Here is a 22,772-nt window from a genome sequence, read left to right as displayed (position 1 = left end):
GAAAGCGGGGCAAAGTTGGGATGGTAAACAGGGGAACCGTGCATCATCCGAGAATCGAAGTTCGCTCTACGACCTCCGGTGGGGTCTAAGATCTCCGCGCGAAGCGAAATTCAATAGGCCATTCCCTTTCAAGAAATGCATTTCGATGCCGAAATATCGACACAGTCTCTTTCCACGTCATACGCTTAACGAAATGGACGGAATTCATCGTTGTCGGCGAAAAGAACGTTTCTTCTCTAGTCCGATTGTCGAAATTCCATTTCAACGGAGAAGGAATGTCAAATTCCACGACACTATGGCTCGCGAAACTCGATGATATGACGCGCGGCGTTCGAGATGATAGAAACTGAATGTCAGCATAACGGAGGGCGGTAACAAAATATGGTTAAACGAATAAACATTGTTCCCTCGAAACCGCGAGTGATTACTGTGTTAATTTATTAATGTGAATTAATGTGTGATAATGAGTGAATTCACCGTTCTGCATCAATCAACGCAACTGTCTATTAAATTGCTACATGTATTAAATAAGCTCTCGCTGTGTTTACCTAGCGGTAGGCGTTTACGCATCGCTTCAAACGTTTCGATGGATCCGGCCGAATCGAGTTGATTAGAGTCGAATAGCTCGTTACCGCTGGCAATCTGCGGCGATGATAAACGATCCTTGTTGCACTCACACAAACTATACCAAACCATAAATTCATATTTCAAGATAAGATGGTGTCATGCGCTAAGAATTAATTTTTTGACGCGCGGAACAACGACACGTCAAGCATCGTCGTTGCGAAACGATTGGATCTCGATAGAGCTTCATCTCGCTTTTCGACCATTGCGCAACATACGGGAATTTAATTAGCATAAATCGCGCGACACGCCCGTTTACAGTGCACGCACGTCGTTTTACGGTGCCGTCATTAGTGCAAATATCGTAACCGGGCTCCTATCCCTGCAAGTCGGCATATACGACAGATGTTAACACCGAATTAACACGTACAACGTACGACTACACAGAACCGTGGCAAGTTAACAGCGTTGCCGGCACGTCGATATGATCGCAATTTCAGCTTACAACCATAATTAACGCGCACTGTACTAGCCGTACGCCTGAGTGGGTCTACTAAAACGTACTTTACCGACCATTAACCGCGAGGGATGCGAGACAAAGTCTCGCCGGACAATACGCCGCCGTCGCGAATATCCGCAATATTTTGCGACACGTGCACACGCGTACGTGTATATTTTCGAGAGACAAAGTATTCTCATTAGCCGCTGTGACGTGTGGTAGTTTGAGTTTCGTATAACACTCGTATGACGTTCGCGGTGCTCGTCACGCAAGTGTTTGGCGAATTTTTCAAACCGCTCGCGCTGCTGCTCAAATCGCGACTGGGTTGTTGCCGAGTATACGTGACTGGCAATCGTGTGCAACATTTACTGGATTTATTTACCTGGGTCGAGATTATCATTCAAAAAGGTGCAGTAACATGTAATTGGAGTATCTGTAATTAAATGTAAATTAAATCGAAAAGATGCGCAATATCAATTGCAATGTACAAGCAACGAGTAAAGTGGAAAACTGTTCGAGACGGAAATTCTGGAGGAAGTAGATTCATTGGAGTCGATGTGAAGGTTGCAAATTAACATTCAGCAAATAACAGATATTACAATGCCCTCTGGACACGATTATAATTACACGGGCTGACAGCATCGTTTATCACCGATACGCGCAGCGAGGAGTCGCTACATATAACTAATCCGTGTATAATGTTAATCGGTAATATTAATCGTTGTGCAAATATTGTAGTTCTCGTAAATTTAATAACGACGTCGATAACCCCTCCGTCTCTGTGTGCGCGCGTGCACGACCGTCTCCTCCGTGTTTGCACAAGTACTTCCGTAAGCGGATACAGAGCGCGTAATTAGACGCGCGGTACTCGCCGAGAGGAGCACTCGAAAAGTAAACGAGGGACGAGCGAGCAATAATCCGACAAAGACACGCGCACGTTTTCACATGGTCGAGCGAAACAAAACGTTCGTTCTTTATTGCGACTTTTGAAAATCTCGCGTGGCGTATGTAAAAATAGCGAGCAACATCGATTTCCGCGATTCAATCAAGTCAGCTCGTTAACAGTTTTTTTTCAGATGTTTTTCCCCCTCCCGGCCAAGATCGTGTACATTTCATTCGAGTAACGCCTCGACGAGCTCGACGCTGCATCACGTCGCAGTTATTTTCTAGGAAATTTCAATTTTAATTATAATTTTAAACGACTCGTAAATGAGACGTATTCATTATCCGCGCTTTACATCGCGCGCCTTCCCTGAACGTTCCCTGCTACGACAACGTGCAACGCGAGCAACGACGTCGCTAATTAATGATCAACGTTGCAGTTCAAAATACGATGCGTCATGTTTATCTTCACCTACAATTTTAACGAGGAAACAAATCATTTATTTTTGTCGTGATGTCGTGAAACTGATATAGGAAGAAATAAATCGTCGAGTAACGAGATCAAACGATAGCGATCGAGCGTCTTTCCGTTTTTGTTGTTTTGCGCATGTTTGCGTTACAATCTCTATTTCATCCGAGAAAACGTTTCAATGGAGATCAATGTTCTCTGCCCGGTATTTAAAGGATCAACTGCCACGCGCGAGTTTGGTCTCGCGGAGGGTGCGCGTGCAGGATGACGACGACGACGATGAACAGTTTCGGCATTCTTTCACGCTCATGCTTTTCACGTGCTTACGAGATTCCAACGGCGATGACTGACGAAAAACGAGCGACAGGACGAATTATGACGACACGTTAAATATCGCGCGACATGGCCGGCAGTCGTAAAGAGGCGTTACCGCGCCGCCGATATCGCGTGTGCATCTGTCCGTTCGTTTATCGCACAGCGTGTGCAACGGCGTCGAAATGACAGCGACGCCGACAGATCGGCTCTCCTGCTTGTGGTCGTGGCGGATAAAAATACGCGGGCGAAATTCCGCCGCAGCCGCGGATGTGCCAAAATTGCCGTGAGCGCTATGAACCATCATCGCAGCGCGCTGCGAACGAACGATATAATGCGACAATCGTCTGCTTTTATTCGGGGAATCGTGCGACGAGTTAATTGCAAGCGATGATGAGAAACGTATTCATTTTAATAGTATGGTAATCAGATCTGACTATCCCGTAAGAGTTTTGTTACAGTACCGATTCTGCGTATTACGCGTCTCCAAGATGAACGTTTTGATCATTAGACGGATGTGAATGCATGATTTGAATCTCAATGTATACTTAGATACTTATAGATACTCATGCAACTATCGATTTTCGATAGCCCGATATAATTTCAAATCAGGTCTGAAAAATTAATGAAAGTATGCAGAGAAATACGAGCAGCGTGAAGCAGATTGGATGCTTGCATATATCTTTTCTTAAATGATAAGAATTAAATATCAAAGCGAACAAAAAGGAACGTGTGATTGCATACTAAAGGTACTGCATGGAGAATAGAGGAAATATTTTCTTATCACTGCACCCACGCGCACTTATCGCGCAGTTTTTCGCCTCTTCGTCACTCTATCTTTCATCGTGGCATGTCGAGTTTCCTCTCTCGTTCCGCATTATTTCCATAATTATATTCAATGTTTTTCCATCCGAGGCTGCGGAAACACGCGGAAAACAGGGGGTATTAAATTCCTTACGTAACACAGCATTCTCGGCGAGGCGAAGATGCTGTTGGACGCGTGCAACCTTCCTTTTTTTTTAATCCGGAGGATTTTGAAAGGCGGAAAGAGGGAGAGGGAGAGAGCACACGAGATAGCGGAGAGCACTAGTTTGCACAAAACGACCTTAAAAAGCGCATTGTAACGTGCGCGCGCGCGCTACGAAAAAATCTCCCGCGCGCCTCGTCAGCCAGTTAATTGCTTTTTAAGTCAGAGTAATATGCGGAAGTAGTGCTTCATCCGCAGCTTTTAAACCACTACCGCGCCACGATATTCCTAGCATAGCAGCGGCATATGCCGGAATTCCGTCTTAAGCTTTAATGCGCCACTTCGATGCTCTTCAACGTCGTAATAATCCAACGTGCTAGTCGTTAAGTTACCATTTCTACTTTTCGAATGGAGCCTGTTAATTATCGCGGGATTTCATATTGTTCACTTACTAATTTCGAGCATTATTCTCCACTGCAACGGTTTAACAAGTACTATATTAAAAATATGATGCTAAAGTATCGTTATCAATTTTTTAATCAATTATTTTTTCTATTATTATTATATACAATAATATCTAGCTTTTCTCTCATTTGATCTTATTTAATTTTTGTCGTGCCATGATGAACTCGCAACCGGTTATAGACACGTCTTCCTGATACTCGAAACCTTTTACGTAATCGTATTATCCTCGCGGGCATAAGTGATATGTAAATTCTTAGTTAATTTTCTCGACCATGTATACGTATATGTGACGCGTTTATTTCTTATCGTATGCTGCTTGTAATTATCGGGTAGAATATTTCATTTGCCTTCACGCGACCGAAGACGCGCTTGCATTTCTGTCTTTTCGAGACGCCTTACGTACGTATTTGCGCGTACCGCAAGGTACCTTGAAATATTAAAATATACAGCTCCAAGATCTGGTAGCGGAAATACGTCGCGTTAATTTAATCGATTATTTATTTCGCGCGTGTGTTACATTCCGTTGAACAGTAATACGTATGCATCTTCACACGCGCGAATGTTATTTTCATCGTGTCGAACTCTTGCTGATATATCACTTGGGCATTGAATATCACAACACGAGTTAATTTTAATTCCCGCAAAGAACGGGACCGCCCGTCGGATATGCATAAATAAAGAATTGCGCGAACGACTCGCGCGGGCGTGATTTGCAAAAGTTTTGAAAAGCGTCTGTTTTTGGCGAGAACCGCAGAGAGAAATGCTGGGCAAGCCGTATTATATTATATCGCAATATCATGGGTGGCACACGCATAGTCTGGTATGCACGGAGATGGGCATGTGTGTTGGATGGCGTGCGTGTATCGTGTGTTCCTCGGATTTAATTTCACGCTTCTATCCTGGCCAAAAACGCATACGTACACACACGCAGTGCGCGCGGACGTATACGTAAACTGCAAAGCGTGTACGTGCAACGAATTGCACCGGGAAGCCAGACCGCCGGCAAGCCGGGATAGCCGCTATAGCCGCTATAGCCGCTATAGCCGCTATAGGCGTTATTTCCGCCCGTTGTTTTTTCGTCGGGGGACAAACGGCCAACAGGAGGAGAAAAAAAAAGAGTAATACCTGTATGTGCGATGGATTATAATCCAAGGATCACAGCGCGATGTGACATATTGCGACTGGAGAAAATTTCGATTCATCCGAGAACGAGACGGAAACTTGAATTTGTTATTTGCGGAATTTTTCGCCGGGATATTCATATTCGACGCTAATTTGTGCTGTTAATCTCCTTATCGAAACTTAAAAATTCGACGAGACGACAAGACGTTCAGATTTAATGCGTTTTCGTCATTGGACGTGCTCTCTCGCTTAAATTCCTACTAGAATTGCTCGAATAATGCAAGTTACCGTGCAGGCGTTAACACGTGACGCTAAGTGGAGCTTCTCATCGATTACAAAATACTTCATAAACTCGCTATCTCTTTGGAATTAATAATATCGCTAGTAGCAAAAGTTGAAGATCTTAGCTCTTAAAGGAAAAAGTCAATCTTTCATTGCTAGGTTTTAAAGTTGAATAGAGAACGTTCGCTAACTTTCGTAAAATTTAAATGAGCCCGTTTTATGCTTTAATTCTTGCTGGCATTATATTGTATTTCTTCTTTTTTAGTTTAGAAACTTAAAAAATTGAAAACTTGAAAAAATTTCATTGAAGGAATGCCACGGTTATGTCTCCATCCTTTTTTCTGTAAAAGAGATGATAAATTCTCGGATTCGCGCGTGCTCCATCTTTGAAAAATATGTCCCGCTTGGGGGATTTCTATACTTACGAAACACCCCTTCGAGAAAAACCCCCACAGATTTCGTAGACCTTTGTTCTGCGACGAAATAAAAAGAAACGCACCAATCATGCCGCGGAAAACAGACGTGACATTTCGGAATCGACGAGACTTTTCCTCATCGGTCGTGTGACAAAATGTCCGGAAAAGCAAGATTGGGTTATCTCGCGTCGTTACTAAAGGAAGAAACTGAAATTTATTTAGACGGAACAATTTTTTTGAAAGATCGTCATACATAAAGGGGAATATGTTTGATTTGAAACAAATATATGTATATACGTATACATATAGCGAAATATTCTAGAGAGAACCTGAACGAAATTGGATTCACTTGGTCGAACACGGAGAACGGTTCGTCGAGATTCCTCGGCGAGGGCGCGGAAGAAAGATGGTTCCGTTCGAACGAATAATCAGGAGGAACCTTCCGTACTCATTTCGTGCCAATCGGGTAGTTTCCTCGTGCAATCTCGGCCCTCGTGCATCCATGTGGCTTCTCCCTTCAAGTCCGCGCGCGTGATGCATCCGACTAACGACCCTCCCGAGGAGCGAGAGCGTGTCTCTCGAATTAAGCACCCGGCACGGCGCCCGAGTAGATCTGGCTAGGAATCCCGAAGGAATTATTTCCGTGCAATAAACGAATCGACCCCGCGTGGACTCTCGAGTTTTGCGAGGGAAAACTTTGGTGCGTAAGGCGAGAAAATATTACGGGGTAGAATGTGCCGAGAAATGCGGGGAAATTAAAGCGGGGATTCTGCTGCGGATGTTTTCATATATACGAGTGAAAGCAAAGTGCCGCGGCGCAATAAATTTTACTTGTCGCTTTTGTACAACGAGACGAATAACCTTGGATCGTGTTAAAGAATGCAGAATGAAACAGTTCTACGCGAGTATATCTGCGCCTTTTAACGTCGTTTTGTCGTAACAATATATCGTTAAAGATAGATTTCGAGACGAGTGACATTGAACAAACGATGGTCCATTTTATTCTCCTCCCTGGCACACCTACAGTTACCATTGTTCAACTCTCGTGCATTCGTTTCGGCGGGCGCGCGTTTTATCTCGAAGCAACTATCCCATCATTACACGTCAGCAGGTCAAAGAGGCGCCCGATCGAGAGAATCGCAGGGTGGCAGAAAGGCGGGAAGGTATTGCCAAAGTTCGTCGACGGGTTCACCCCCGTCCACCCATTAGCGTGTCAGTCATTCCGGCCATGTAATTAAATTCCGTGCGTCTCGTGTCGTCGCGCGGGGGTACTCACCCCTCGCGAGCGAGTCCCTTTCGAGGGGCACTACTTTCGGTCTCCGCCGATTCCTCGAAATCAGCCAGGCGCGGGTACGCGTGGACGGTACGCGTGGACGGTATCAATATTTTCCCTGGGAAAAATGTCGGGTCAGCTCCCGGGAGAGCTCGGCGGAGGAGAGGGAGAAAGGAGGGCCTGGGTTGCCCTCCTTGACATCGATTCTATCCATTTCCACGTTTCCCCGCTCGTTTCTTGCCACCCTGCCGTCTCATTTTCAATTTATCCTGGGCGCCTTTTATCGCATTTTTCGTTTCTCCTCTCCGAATCGGAGGGAACGACAGCGAATGGACTCGCGCGAGTACAACAGATAAAACGAAAGTTTGTATCGCCGCGGGAACGCTCGTTCGCGGGGCGGGCGGCCCGAGGGAGGACTGATTAATGGACTTCTTGCCGAGGGCGGATGTATAACCGGCGAGAAAAAAAGATTAGTCGTTCGGAGAGGCGCGCGGTAGCGCGGCGGAAAGAGGGAGAAAGAAAAAGAGAGAGAGAGAGCTGCACCGCTATGCCTGTAGTACGCTCGATTAATTGGAGTTGTTGGGCGCCGTAATCGTTCGGCCGCTGCTTGTTTGATCGTTCCGAGATGACTCTCAAGCGTATCATTTTTCTTTTTACGTTGTTATTTCAAGCGCGATTGATGCTGTCAATATCGATTTGTCATCTTGAAACGATCGCGACTGAAAGGGAGTTTCTCGGAAGCTTGGTGCATCTTGCGATCTTAAATTCTCAAGCGCCTTACTTGAAACATAAATCAATGTTTGAGAAAGCTTTACGAGCAAGCGTTTTATCGTAACGATAACCGCGCCATGTCTGCACATTTTCCCTTTTTTCTTCCGATTCTAATCTTCTCTCTATTCTAATTGTTACAGAACGATATCATGGGATTTCCGGTGCTCTTCGATGTTGCAAAGCGAAAAGCGGGAGCCGCACGGAGATAAACTCGGAAAATTGTTTCGCGTAGAAAACGCCGCGCCTGTACATTGTTCCTAATTGACAGAGGAAAAAGAGAAACGGCGACAGGGCTAACAGAAACGAGAAGAGGGTCGGACGGAAGACACGAAGCAACGCTCGAAATTTACGAGTGAGCTGGTTTGCTTGCGCATCGCGAGATCCACAAGGGGATGGCGCGTATCTAGAGGCACTAACGGTGAATGGTGTCGTAACGAATAGCTCGTCTGCGAACCAGCTGATCCTCGACAACAGACGGCAGTTATCCAACGAGCGCGAGTAGGAAGATTCGCGAGAATTCAAGCTTCGAGCGTGGTCTTTGACGATCTGTTGCGAGACACACGAGAGAATCGAACGAGCATCACTCAGTGGCAGCATGATTCCGAATCGTCGACGAGGAGACGTTTCACGCTCGTTTTCCGACAATCGTTCCCCAAGATTTTGAACGCATTTATTCTGATCTGTTGCGATTATGAATGCAGAAGAATGACGCGGAGCAGCGCGTTCGCTCGACGTTGAGATTTCGATGTACCGGGTCAGTTTCACGATAGATACCCGGCCAGATGGGTTAAAGGCGTACCGCGCGATTGACGGCGCGAATTCTCGTGCTGCTTGCGAAATGGCGATCCTACCGCGTCCTCGAGAGTGCAACAAGTGGTGTCGGGATCCTCGGTGCTGAATCGTCATCGATGTTACTCGACAGACGGACGAGGGGATTTGATCCGGGACCGAGATCGGGTTCGCGCGACCTGGCTGGGATCGAGACTGCTTCTCTCGTGCGCGAGAGCCGCCGTTATTTCGTAGGACGCGCGTGATGCTGGCGGGATTAAGCGTGTCTAATGAACTTTGAATTCGTTTCTTTCGTCCCGAGCGCGATCGTCTTGAAATTTCTCAGTCGAGTTAAGTGAATTTATCTCATCGGAAGAAACGTTCGATTGACGAGGAGGTCTCGGTCCGATGTTGTTCGTTAACTTCGGCGAAAGGTACTTCATTGACCGAGTGGTTGGAAGTTAGACGAAGAGTAGCTTCGAGTTGGGATTTTAGCTCCATTTCCGCCGCTGGTATTTCGCGAACTTGTATGTACGTACATCGTCCTTTTTTTGTGGAAACACGTGGAAAATTTTAAGAAAACTCATCCGTATGACGCTTTGCCGAAAACTAGCAAATTGACGTTAATTGGCATACATATTACTGTATACGTATGAACGCGGACGCAACGTGGAGCAGAACTACACGCTGATGCTCGGAAAAAGTCCTCGGTTGCAAACGCGAATACATGGCGACGACGGCACTCAATGCTGAAGAAACGAAGAAAGAGACACTCACCGGGAGTCAGCGACGATATCTGAAGCTACTACCGGATCTCTCGGCAGATCCGCTGAATAACGTCGCAACACGAGCGTACGCGCGCCGCGGGCAAACACGTCAGCCGACTCGCTCAACGACGAAAACTATCCGATAATCCGGCAACGAGGTATTGTCATTGCATCTGCAGAAGCGCATTCGTCGAATGAGACGATGGTGATGAGAATAACCACGAACGAAGCTGGCGTTCCTCTATTAGGCGCCTTCGGTCCGCGCTATGTCGTCAAACAGGCGACGGTAAAGCGCTGTGTCCTGGCGCTGCTGCTTGTCTCCATCGGCAGTATATTCTACTACACTCACTACATCGTCAGTAGTGGATCGTTCTCCAGGTAAGTTTGGACATTACCCAGTTGTACCTTAAAATGGGAATGAAATAAGCCTTCAGTAAGCCTATTTCTATATCTCGTAAGTAATTGCAAAGAAATTACAAAGCATGCAATTTCTTCAGATTGTTGATTGTTTGCAAATTTTAATTTCACGTGGCTCGTTGAAGAAAAACTGTTTAACGAGAAATAAAGATCGAAACTTTGTCATCTGCCATACACGTAGCAGTGAAATTGTATCAAAGTTTGAGATACATTGGATGATAAGACTCATGCCACAATAGAGCTTAGATGCAACGGTTACCATTCAGGGGAAGAACACCGCGTAAGCGAGTTTAGTGCTGAGTAGTGGTTAGTATTGTCACGCGAGAGCGACGCGAGACGAGCCGAGAGTCGTTTGGCGGGAAGTGAAGTAGAATGGCGACACTTTTAATTACTTTGTACGTAATCAACCGGAGCGCATATAGCGAGCCAATTAAGACTGCGAGTTGGCTGACCGTTGCGCTGTCTAGCTCGTAACTCGGAAATTGCGCGGTCGCGTGCGACATTGCTACTAATGGTAGAGCATTATCCTCCGCAAGAGATCGCACATAGTAGACCATTTCCCGTGATGTCCTTTTTCGTCACGAAGCAACGACATGGAAAAGTGGAAGCGATTGAGGACTATCTGCGGAAATTGCATTATTCGTTTTTGTTGCAAGCGTGTTACCGAAGCAACGTCGTAAAACCGATGAACCTCCTCGTGAACGTCGACAACCGAAATATTTTTCGTTTTAAATGAAACTCAATTATTGATGACCGTCTCCTCAAAAAATCGAAACAACAATGACATGAGATAATACTATACATATAGTTAATACAGATAACGTGAATCATGAATACAGCAACGGCGTTGTGATCTCAATAATAATTCCGTGAAAATCATTATAAACGAGTGTCATCTTTATCTTATCATAATTCGCTGTCACGTGGAGAGTTTGAACATGGATAATAAACGAAAGAGAAGACATATAAGTACAATATTTTATCGAAATTTCGCATGATGATGATAAACGAAGGAAATAGTAACAATATTCCGTGAAAAACAATTTTTGTTGATGTGACATCGCTGGTAGTATCAAAGCACATTAATCTGGCTTAGCGGCGACGTATTTTCGTGTCCCGGAGTAATAAAATATTTTTGTCACGCAGCTAACACCGTCCGTTATACATAAAATATATATGCAACTGTTATCAAGAATCGCATTCAGCGAAATTACGCCAATTACGTCTGATAATCAAAGAATAAGAGACGCATAAAATTATCATTGACCATGTAGCGGGGTAATTTATATATTATATATTAATTATACGTTGCACGTCGAAATGTTGCATAATGCAGGTTGAAATGTTGAATTAGTCATTACAACGATATCTTTATCTTTCTTTCCTGTTGCGCAAATTATCAGCTCTCTGATGTTATCGACGAAAAACGATATTAAAGATTTCGCAGCGCTTTTTAAAACAAATTCACGGACAAAATGCAAAATAATTTTTCATCATTCTTTATCAAATTTCATTAAATGCGCAATGTGGAAAAATAATCGAGAATATTGACAAAAAACGAGTCTCTCGTACCGTTGTAGAGAATGTAGAGTAACCGAGTACCGGGAACATATGCAAAAAGCGGAATAACCATCAATAACCCTTGGCGCAAGGACGAAATAGTTTGTGGATTCAGCAAATTGGCAGGTGCCTTCGGTCTTAGAGACGATCCAATTTCAATCAGTTACGAGAGAGCGCAGTATATGTACGCTTATACGAGTGATACGCACATATGTATGACGCGACATGTAAATGTTCCCATAATAACTGGTCGAATTCCAGTTTTCTTCGAAACCCTACGGCGATCCTACGATGGTCGAACAAGCAAATTCGCAGTTAATTAGAGGCGACGAGCAGCGTCGCCACGAACCGAGACATTCGTTCCGTGTGTAGCGTAATAGCGAGGCGGCATGAAAACGTTGCACTCGCAGTATTTGTCGAGATATACATATATGTATAACAATGACTGTGCCTCGCCGAACATACAGTGACTAAAATTATGCGTGTCGCGTGAGTCTCGCCAATCGCTGATATTTCCAAAGGCGCGGAAATTACGTTTCGCGATCGATGATTCGATCATTAAGTACACGCGCAAAGTCTTGCGTTTTTTTCTTTTCTGCCGCGCGGGAATCAAAGTGATCAAAGTACAATTTTTCGGTGAAAGGAAATTTCCTTGGCTCTGAAAACCGAATGTCGGTTGAAAGTTTGGGGATGTATTTTTCACAGAGAGAGTGACACGGTGTTGTAAGCCGAGTTGCGAGGGTTGCGGTTTCGAGAATGTAAACCACGCGTTTACACGAACGGCTCTTCCATAATTTATCTTGCTGCGATACCAACGAACATATCTGTTAGTATAAAATATTCGTTATAATCCTGCGGCGTGCTTCATATTGGGGACCGTAGGGCGCTACATGTACGACTTGTTACTACACGATACGCTGCCATATCCCAGAGATCAAGAGACCACATCGTATAAATCCTCGTGCACGCGCCATCGAGTTAAATGATAATACCATGATCTTACGCGGATCAATCTTAGAGGATAACCCGCGGTACACATGCACCGTGGAATACCGTAACCGATCGCGGTACGTGAGGAGAGAGGAGGAGGTATCCATCCCTGTCGTCAATCATGGAAGCTAATGCACACCGGCGCGCGGACATTGACATGTAATTTCACATCTGCGCTGGCAGCTTCATAACCATCCATGTAGCCATGGTTGGACAGTCCTCTATCGGCGAACGTATGACGATATCTCTCGAGCTGTATTCCGAGACGTGGCATCTCGGTATTTATAATTGCATTGCCAGTACAGATAAGGCAAGACATACTATGTGTGATTTATTGAAATGATACGAAACTACTACTAGAATCGATCGGACTGGTCAGCCAGTGTCCGACTATGTTACATGTCACGTCTGAATATTATTATATAATATATAATATTAATCGTCTTATTTCGGGTTTCGGATTGTTAGCCAAATTGTGGATGACGATATGTGACAAACGTGATTTTACGTTTGCAACAACAATTCAAGTCTCTTTTTGCACTGCACGAAAATTTTTATTGCTCTTTTTATAGAGTGAGGATATTGCAGAAGCTGTCTACATGTCATGCACAAACAGTAGTCGTTATTTGTCTGATATCGCAGTGACATATGATGACATTGACCTCACGAAAAATCAAATATTTTTCAATTGACACTTTACGCATAGACACATTGCGGATTTGTACCGAGTATATATTCTAGCAACATTGTCAAAAAGTGTCGTGCAATGTCGCAGTAAAACATGTTATTACCGTAGTAGCAGAAAGTAATAAATTAACGGAATTCACGAGGCGCATAACGTTGCAATTTTAGATCACTCCGTAGGATTCTGCCTTGTCGCACCGCGACGGTGTCAGCTGTCGCGCGGCGTCTGCAGCTATGCATCGCCGGTTTTTATACACGGACGCGTTATCGCGCGATAAATCGTTGTTTTACATTTTGGACAGTGACGCGTAAAAGCTATTTAAAGTAGGATGTGTCGAGGCACAAAGGCAGCGGCAACAGCGGCGGCAGGAAATTTATCGTTAACGGCGTCGGGATCCTTTTGTTTTCTTTTCTCCACATCGCAATGCGAGTCTTTTTCACGAATCATAAAATATCCCATATACTTTCGGTCCTCTCACCGCCGATAAAAAATAGTTCGTCTACGTTGAATAATTCTTTTCGCTTTAATCTGAGAAGTGCGCGATTACGCCGTCGTGGTCGTCACGATCTTCTCGGCCGTGATAGTGACTGGAGAGAATTACTCGCGGATAACGAGAATAACGGTCTCCCGTTAATGAGCGTATGCCCGTGTTGAGACGTGGGACGTGCCGTCTCTCTGCTTCTGGTAAAGAACGAGATCCGATCTATCTCGCGACGCAAACCGTGCGCCGAGGAAAGAGGTGCGTTCCCTGTCGTGGGACTTGAAATGCGGCCGGATGTTTGTCGCATGCCCAATCAGCGTCAATTCAAGTTTCTCATCATACACACATACAGATACACGATGATTTCTTCCTATCACTATATACGCACTTTTTGCATGATGCATCTTGCGCGTTTTAGTGCTCATTACGTTTTGCTCATTGAACCAAACCGCGCCCAGAAAAATCATCGGACACGATGTGCTATATCACATTTTCGAATATTAACGGAATGCAATTGGTGAATGAAAACATCTGTGTATCGTGTCCGATGATTTTTCTGAGCGCGATTCGGGTCAACAACTTTCATTTCAAAAATCGGAGAAGCTACATTTCGTCTTAATTTGTTTAAAAGTTAATCGCTTGAGTTTAAATACATAACGATGGTGAAATTTCTTCTTGATGAAGAATACTGATATCCTGTATTTACGTATTTTGAGGAAAATTACACTTATACATCAACGCTCTAGCGCTGTAACAAATCTTCTGAAAGATTAATTTAATTTCTAAAGTTGCAACATCGTAAATTAAAAGTCTTATAGTCCGGCTTATACTCTGAAATTAACTAATTAAATTGCAAACGTCACGCAAGAAAGAGGAAGAGAGAGACAGACAGAGAGAGAGAGAGCAAGTTCTGCCGACACAACGATACCGCGAGTATCAAGAGAATAGTTTGTTCAACGTCACGATGCATTATTCATCGTAACATTTATTCGCCCGCCAGAATCTTCTCGATTATTTTTAACAATTGTCTTCGCGAAGCAGTATCGAATTATGAAAACTTTGGCCGCGAATTTCTTTGTCGGAGTCCTACGTGTAAAATTTATTCAGACGTGAACTTAAACTTTAATGCAGCTTGTGTATTCACTTATAACTCTACTTAATGTTTTCATACATGAATTGACGTACAAAAAGAAAACTGAGTAACTAAATTATGAAGCTGCAAACGATTTCGGTTTTAACCGAAAAGAACATTTTGGACAATGTGCGTTTCAGGCACATTCCTCTATGGTTGAATCGTCGATTTAATTATAAATCTCTTAATATTTTTATTGATCTGAACTAATATTTTTAGTGAACTGTAAAACTCGCGCGTGTGTATGCTTGTATGCTAAAAGAATACAATTTCCAATGGAAACTGCGAAATGACGGGATCTGCAAGGATTACCTGAAAGTTTGAAGAAGAGCAAAGCCGATATGCCCGCGATCGAACAAACATAATTTTCGACGTATCCCGATTTCGATGCTTGTTCTCCTAACAGAGGGATATATCGCGAAAGAAAGTAATATATCGTATGACTTTGTCCACGAAGGATAATCGCAAAGGACGACGACAGCGGACGAGAATCTTTCGTTTTATCGACTTTCGAGACCATCAGGGGAATGGTCGACGGAGGAAGTCACATCCCATGTTTGCTTTTGCGACGATCCAGCCATCAGTAAACCATAGCCTATTGCGGGCTTTCAGAAGACTCGCTTTATCAGATATGTAGGCTCTCTTTCATTTCTATCTTTTTGACGTGTCGCACACACGGCATTAGTACGACTTTGTGCAAAATTAATCAATATGATATTCGTATAACAAAGTATCTCTCGGTTCAAGTATAATATACTACAGAGAGTATACATTGAGGATAAGTAAACGAATTCCAACGTCAATTTGCGTTCTTTTTCTTCTTCTTCCTGCTTGATATCCCTCTCTTTCTCTATATACTCACCTAATCTCCATCTTCACGCACGACCGTACCCTAACCCGATCCTCGCTCTCGTTTGCGTACAAAACCCCGGCACGGCGACACTTCGCAGACGACATCGAGCGGGTAATTGCCGGCGTGTTGGCAAAAAGAAAAAAATGGATGAAAAGTAGCGCGTGCCCGCGTAACTCGCAGCGTAATTTCAGGCTGTCCACTGCGCGATGTGCCTCCCGCTTTTTATTTCTCCCCCGCGTGCACCATAGCGATTTACGCGTACAAATCGCGCACGTGTAGGTAAAATATATGTGCGTCGCGTTCTCTCTAGCGAAGACAAGAAGCAGGAGGAGCTAGCTCGTGGTGCGGTCTCATTAGCGATGGCAAAAACTCGAGAAGCACTCGACCGAGAGCCAACGGTCCGCCTTCATTCGAAAGACGAAAGAGAGCCGCCACCGTCGTCCTCGCCATGCGGGATTTAATCGGTGATCGTGAATACGCGCGTGCACACCGGATTGAAGGACACCGCCCGCATAAACGCACTCGGCAATTACGACGTTGCGAATTAAATGGAAAGCCGCGAGCACTCGCTGGTCGGTTCCGCTGGAGAAGCCACGTTAATCGCGACTCTTGCTTGACTCGCGATCGCGGCGGAAACACGAGTTCGTTAGTGTCGAGATTCCGCTCTTATTAAAGCAGAATCATGCTTATTCCGCATTTTTTATCTTGCTGAGATGATATGATCATGCGATCGTGACGCGTGTGCTTGAAACGGCAATGGTGTATAATTATATTGCATGGTTGTGATAATATTCTCGTGAGATATTTAATTTTTGGTATTTGTTAGAGAGAATAAATATGCGCAACTGAACAATCATCGCACGTGCACATAATATTTACGTTGAATAAATTCCATTTTTCGCGTGCTTTCCGTGTGAGTGAATAAAATGTATTTAATATAAATTACACCCCGGATCAAAAAGTGATCTTGATTCGCACCGTTCTCCAGGACTGATATACGTACTCTCTCCGTCGCGAGGAAAAACGCCCGACATTCGATTACTCTCTCAACGCTGGTATCGATCTTCATTACGACGAAAAAATTAATCTCGCTGAAAATCCAACGTAACGAAATAACGCGACGGTGCCGACACTCATACGCGGACTTAATTAAGCGCGTTAATTCATCGCAACGACAAAGTCGCCAATTCGATCGCTAAATAATACGTGTCGCGTGGCCATATCACAAATCGTCGCACATCCCCGGCTCGGACCGATGCGATACAATGTGTCGCGCGCATCCAGACCATTAACATTGTCCTGTTGCTTTCGTGGGTGCGTGAGAGGCGACCCTAATTCTGTCAATCCTGAGGGTTGCTTCCGGTACAGGGACTAGGGGGTCGTCAGGCAGAGTCGGCGATGTTAACTCGTAATTCTCATCGATTCCGGTGTAAATATACTCGGCAACATGTATACGGCCGTGGTGCCGGATTTCCGTTACCCCAGATATACTAGGCGTGCAACACGAATCGCGGAGGAATGGCCAGGTACAAAGGGGGACGAAACGTGCGTGTACGCACAATAGTTGAAACGCGAAACGCGGTTCGGAAGCGAGCCGATAACCTCCGCTCTGTCTCTCTCTCTCTCTCTCTCTCTCCTGCCTTCGAAGAATTAATAGCTACGAGTATCGGGGAGGTTGTCGATATCGTTCGGTTCGCAGCCGAAAAGTACGTATTTCGTTGTGCAACGATGTGCATCTATGGTACCGGTACCGGACTCGGTTTTTCCGTGGAACGTGGAATTAGCGAACATGCGGCTTGTATACATGAGGCCTCGATAGGGAGAAACGAATTTCCACTCGGCCACTGCGACCAGTGCGATTTCTCGTGCACTTGCGGATGTGTACCGGAAGCTGATGCGCGTTGGATGCATCGAAATCTCTCGATCTCGATACGTAAAACTGCCAAACGGACGCGCAAATTGTTCGCGAGAGAGAAAAAGAGAGTTTCCGAAACTCGGACTCCAGCTTGTATCGCGATACGTATAAAACAAGATTCTGTCAATCGCACATGGGATCTCGGCCTGATGACACGACGGTCGCGATCGTTAATCGCGTCCACTCGTAACATGTGATCAGACGCATCTACCAGGCGACAATCGGCATGATAGCCTGTCAAGCTCACGGCTAGTCCTCGATACGTGATGCCAGTCGAGCGTGTGCGCATATACCGCTGTAGGTGTACATATAACGCGCCCGTTATTGGGCGTGGGTGGTTCAGTGGATTTCGATGAATTAGCCATAGGATGCGACGCAAATGCGCGACCATAGTACAGTGTCCACTCGCGGATATCTGGGTATCGGTTGCATGGCCCTGCAAAGCTCCATTGAAAACGTTTGCGATACCCTTGCGGCTTGCGACTAGCGTGTACGTACAACCGGATGCCTTGTACCTAATACCACGCGCAGGAAGAGACATGCGTGCGTGCACCTCGAAGAGCCAGTCTCGCCGATGAGCATCGACGACGAATTAGTCATCGAGAATGTAACGTGAATGGGGATCGCCTTTAAGATCTGTCACGCCAGTCACATCGTGTATCGGACTATGACATCAGAAATGAGGAATTACGCGCGTGGCATTTCCTCTCGCGACAGGAGATCCAATTAAATCGCGGCTTCGTCTCGTTTGCTCGCTAACTGTCATTCGCGATATAATTGTACAAAGTTTGTTGACGGAGAAGACAACAAACAGAAACTCAACCGTACAATTTTCTCTTCAGCCAAAAGAGCATGCCTTGTACAGAAAACATTTTTAGTCACGTCCGCGTCGTAATTGTAATTAAATAATTGCAACTTTAATCAATACTGTTTCTATGACAGATAAATATACAGAATAGAGAACTCACTTCCTATGACCCTGTCCTTAACATAAGTTGTCAAGGACATTGTCCTGAGAAACATTCAGAATGTTTTAGCCGTATACCCTCACGAATGAGTTCTAGCGATGGAACTCTGTCCGGTAACTGCAGTTACTAACAGCATGGAATTCCGATCTTTGCGCATCAACGGGTCCTACCTCCCGTCCGAACAGGCGGTTTCGCCGTACTTGCTGGACTCGCGACACGTTGCGTGTAACGTCGGGGCGATCAATAAACGAAAAACGCCACGGGATTCACAGTGCACGCGTAAACCGTTCACAACTGCGCTCGCTCCCACGCGCGGAATTACAAACGGAGAAGAAATTCGCGAATGTCGTGCACGCGAGCAACGATCGTTGGTGAAACTGGGCAACGCGAGGTAACGCGAATCGCGCGACATGCAATTCGTCGGCAAGGGTGTGGCACACCCCCAGATTCCCATGAATTCCTGTGAATTAACCCTTGGACGCTGCACAAATCTCCCACGGTGTCGCAGTTATTCTCCATGTAGTTGCACGCTGGTATATCTCTGTCGTATCCCCTCGTGCTCTGCTGTTCAGCTCGTCGAGATGTTATACCGCGTGTCCCATTTAATGTATGTAGCATCTGATACTCGTTGCGGATAACACGTATACTCACAGATGCTGCAAAAGCCAGCTTGATATACCCGTTAAAAGACTAGTGCGGTTGCAACGCTAATCACGTGTTTAATCATACTCGAGGATAACGTATCTGTAACGTCTCCGCAAAGAAGGTAAGCCGAGCACGGGGATGAATCCCTTCGCCGCCGCACGAGTTTACTTTTTCGGCTGAAACTATTCGAGGTTGTCTCTCTGTGGAACGGGACAGACACGTCGAGAGAACGACTCGATAACTCGGCGTATCGATGTTTGAGCATCCGGGAAAAGTGTGAAACGCTGTCGAGACCAACCGGGGCTCAGCCGGAGAAAAAGTATGCAACAGTGTTGTCCATGGCACTCGTGTTAATACGAGTACTCTGTATCAATCCACGATACACGTTGGCTATCAAAGCGTTTAGAGGGAAGCGGTCGAAAGAAGAAAACGTTTAACGAAAATTAGATATTAAAGTGACAGCTATAATTACAGTTATAATTTATACAGCGACATTGACATATATACACATAGTGACGGTATAAATTGATGAAAGTTTGATATGTATTTCTTGTCTAACAATTGTCTAATAATTCGAATTAATCAAAGTGACGACTAAACTATCCACGCAATTGAACTGGAAAACGATCGCGTGCGCAGAAGTGATATATCGATTGGCCGGCAACATTCACAACAGTAATATTCGCGTAGGCGACTTGTAGCGACGCGAATGCGACGAAAGAATGTTATCAGACACGTTATCTTCCACTGACAAATATGTTCCGACGGCAATGTGCACGACGTGATACAAGTAATGTCGTACATATCGGACAAGTCAGTAGATGTATCGTATCGTTGTGCAGCGCGGCCAGATTTCTCCGCTCTTGGCTCTCTGAAGCTGGACCCAGGTGATTTCTCGTCGTCGTACGTCCTGATCACGTTCTCTCTTCTCTCATCGACCAGGTATCGAGGCAAAGGGTTCCGAGAGTGCTGCGCGGATAGCGATAAAAACGAGTTTTACGCGAGAAGAATCGGCAAAGACACAAAGGGGAAGACAGCGGCGATACGTTTCGAATTGTGCAGTGTTGATATACGGCAACGCTCGGATATAGAAGAACACAAACGCAAGAGTGGGTGGAAGGAAGCCGGATCGGGCAGACGGACAGACGCTGCCAGTAACTCCCAGGCAGAATGGGAGCCAATAATTCTTTGTGCCCAAGTGGATGACGCTTCGCATGGATAGAGATACGTACGACGCAGTATGCATCCATACGCGGTGTTTGCGCGCGTATAAATTGTATCTCTACACCGAACGGCGCATCATGGTCGACTGATTGCACTCTATTGATTAGAATTCCAATTATCGGAGACGCGCCCGGCCGTTTCCACTTTCCCGTACCTCTTTTTCAGGGACTTTGGCGCGACGCCTATGAAACCCTTTATTTGCCCGTACAAAGGAGACTCAATGAGGATGCCATATTGCCACATCGAACGCGGTGCGTCTCTTCGATATTTCCCTTCGATCGTTCAAGACCGCTCTCATTATCGCGAGAAAATCAATGAAATTACACGGCAACCTCGCGTTCGTTCTGGAAATAGACGATCGCTTGTTAAACGGTGCGAGATATTTTATCGTTCACACCTCGCGTGTTTCCTCGGGCTACCTCGTGGAATAAATGTCGCGAAATTGGTGTCGCGTGAGCGCGAACGAGAATCGATGAAAATCGATGAGAGTCATGTCGCGAGAAAAAGTTCGTGTATTTCAAAAAGCATTCATGATACGATCCGACGAGTGCCATCGTGCCGGTAGTTGAAGTACTTATCGATGTACACATGCTTGATATCGAACTGCATGAATGGATTCTCTTTCTGGCCGATAAACTACACTCTTTCTCGTTTCTCAGGCATGACTTTGCATCATCGATGCGCTGGTAGATTCCCGTTTATCAAACTGCTACTCGTGCCATCGTGGTAATTATTATATTTCATTATGTCATGTGCGTCAATGCAGATTAAAATAAGCGTAAAAATCGAAAGACATTTGACACTTTCGCGATAACGAGGATGATCTCCAACTAAGGTCAATAATATCATTCCATTTCTTGAATCATATAATTTTCATGAGATCCAATCCAGAGATTTGATTACTAATTTTATACTTTTATACTCTTATATTCTTTACATCTAGCATATAAATTTTCCATAGATTTAGAAATTGAATTTGATCGCTCTCGCTAAGGCTCGAAAGGCTAATTTATATAATTAATAAATTCACCGTTAATCAATTGGATATCAATTTTCTTTCGTGTCAATTTTACTCGAAACCCACATACGTGTATTTCACTCGTGTCAATGGTAAAGGCGAATAGTAAAAAGCTTATTGAGAAATCGTTTTTAGCCGCGAGTTTCTGCAGTGAGCTTTTCGCTGTGAATATATGAAAGTGGAATAGTTTTTCCCGGCTTTGCATTGAAAGCTTTTTGCGAAAAAAACTATCATTACGCGCGGACGTGTTTGCTCGCAAAATGTTATCGGCTCGGATCAAAAAGTCGTTCTTAAAAATGATAGCTTAATCCGATCTGTTATTACCTTTACGTATCCAATATACGCACTTGTACGGGACACAATACGCTGTTAGCAACTCCAAATTTCACTGATTACACGAGCAGGTCAGATATTAAGAGTGGAACAATTTCAGATGATGCTATTGCATTCACGGAATATCCGATATTTGTTATTCACGCAAATAGCCATTTTCTAATAATAACGATCCCGTAAACGTAAAGATAATAGAGACGAAAATAAGCATCGCCGACTGTAACCAATTTTTTGTCAGTTGAATAAATCCGTCGTTAAATGACCGAGTCGCTTTTGGATGTGCGAGATGTCTCGATAAGCCTCTTTTCCGAGCAGATCAGTGTCGGAGAAAGAGTTATTCGGTTAAACTTCTCTGATACCCCGTAGCACCATACAGATCCCTCTATGATGGCGTGAGCAGCAATTATAAGCGAATCTCGCTAAACGGATACGATCAATCTACGAGAAAACGACCGTAAACAAGGTAGACCGTAACAAGCTTCCGGGATGCTTCGACTACGACGTTTCTCAGAGGTCCGCCGTTAAATCTAACTATGTATAACAATTTTTCGCGATTGTTTGCCGGATAATGACCTCTTTGGCGGGGTGAGTCATGAATAATGCCGTTAACGCAGCCGTCACGTAGTTAGGCATCATGCATGCATTAGGCGCGGATGAAGATTGAGGAGAAATGCCGTCAGAAATTTTGCCAGTCAAATTCGAGCAGCTGCTGCGCCATTAGAGGCATTTTCCGCCTAATTGTTTGAACGCCCCCGGAGTGCTCGAGTGTCTGCCGCCGGCTCGCGTTTTCCGCAGACCTCAGAGATTGCGGGCGTACCAAAGTGGCGCGCTCCTTTGACGACATATTAATCGCTCCCGTCCTCCCCGGCGCCCCACTTCCGGCCGACTGTGATACGACCGCTTATTAACGCTTCTCTCATTTGTAATCTCGATTACTACGGCTGCATAGCAGCTCGCGCGCCTCGACTCGTTGTAATTATATTGTACACCGCTA

General features: G+C 44.9%; 1 protein-coding gene across 3 annotated transcripts in view; it reads left to right on the top strand.

Annotated features, from left to right (window-relative positions):
* LOC105277738 (bifunctional heparan sulfate N-deacetylase/N-sulfotransferase) overlaps positions 1-22,772 on the top strand; it is a 225,192-nt gene that overhangs the window by 148,249 nt on the left and 54,171 nt on the right. For all 3 annotated transcript variants that reach the window (XM_011336331.2, XM_011336330.2, XM_011336329.3), the window contains one exon: positions 8,163-9,935. In XM_011336331.2, the coding sequence (XP_011334633.1) occupies positions 9,760-9,935 (176 nt within the window). In that variant the 5' untranslated portion in view covers positions 8,163-9,759. The remainder of the gene's footprint in view (positions 1-8,162; positions 9,936-22,772) is intronic.

Source organism: Ooceraea biroi, chromosome 12 (assembly GCF_003672135.1).
Source record: "Ooceraea biroi isolate clonal line C1 chromosome 12, Obir_v5.4, whole genome shotgun sequence".
Lineage (NCBI taxonomy): Eukaryota > Metazoa > Arthropoda > Insecta > Hymenoptera > Formicidae > Ooceraea > Ooceraea biroi.
This window is presented reverse-complemented; position numbering and strand designations above follow the sequence as displayed.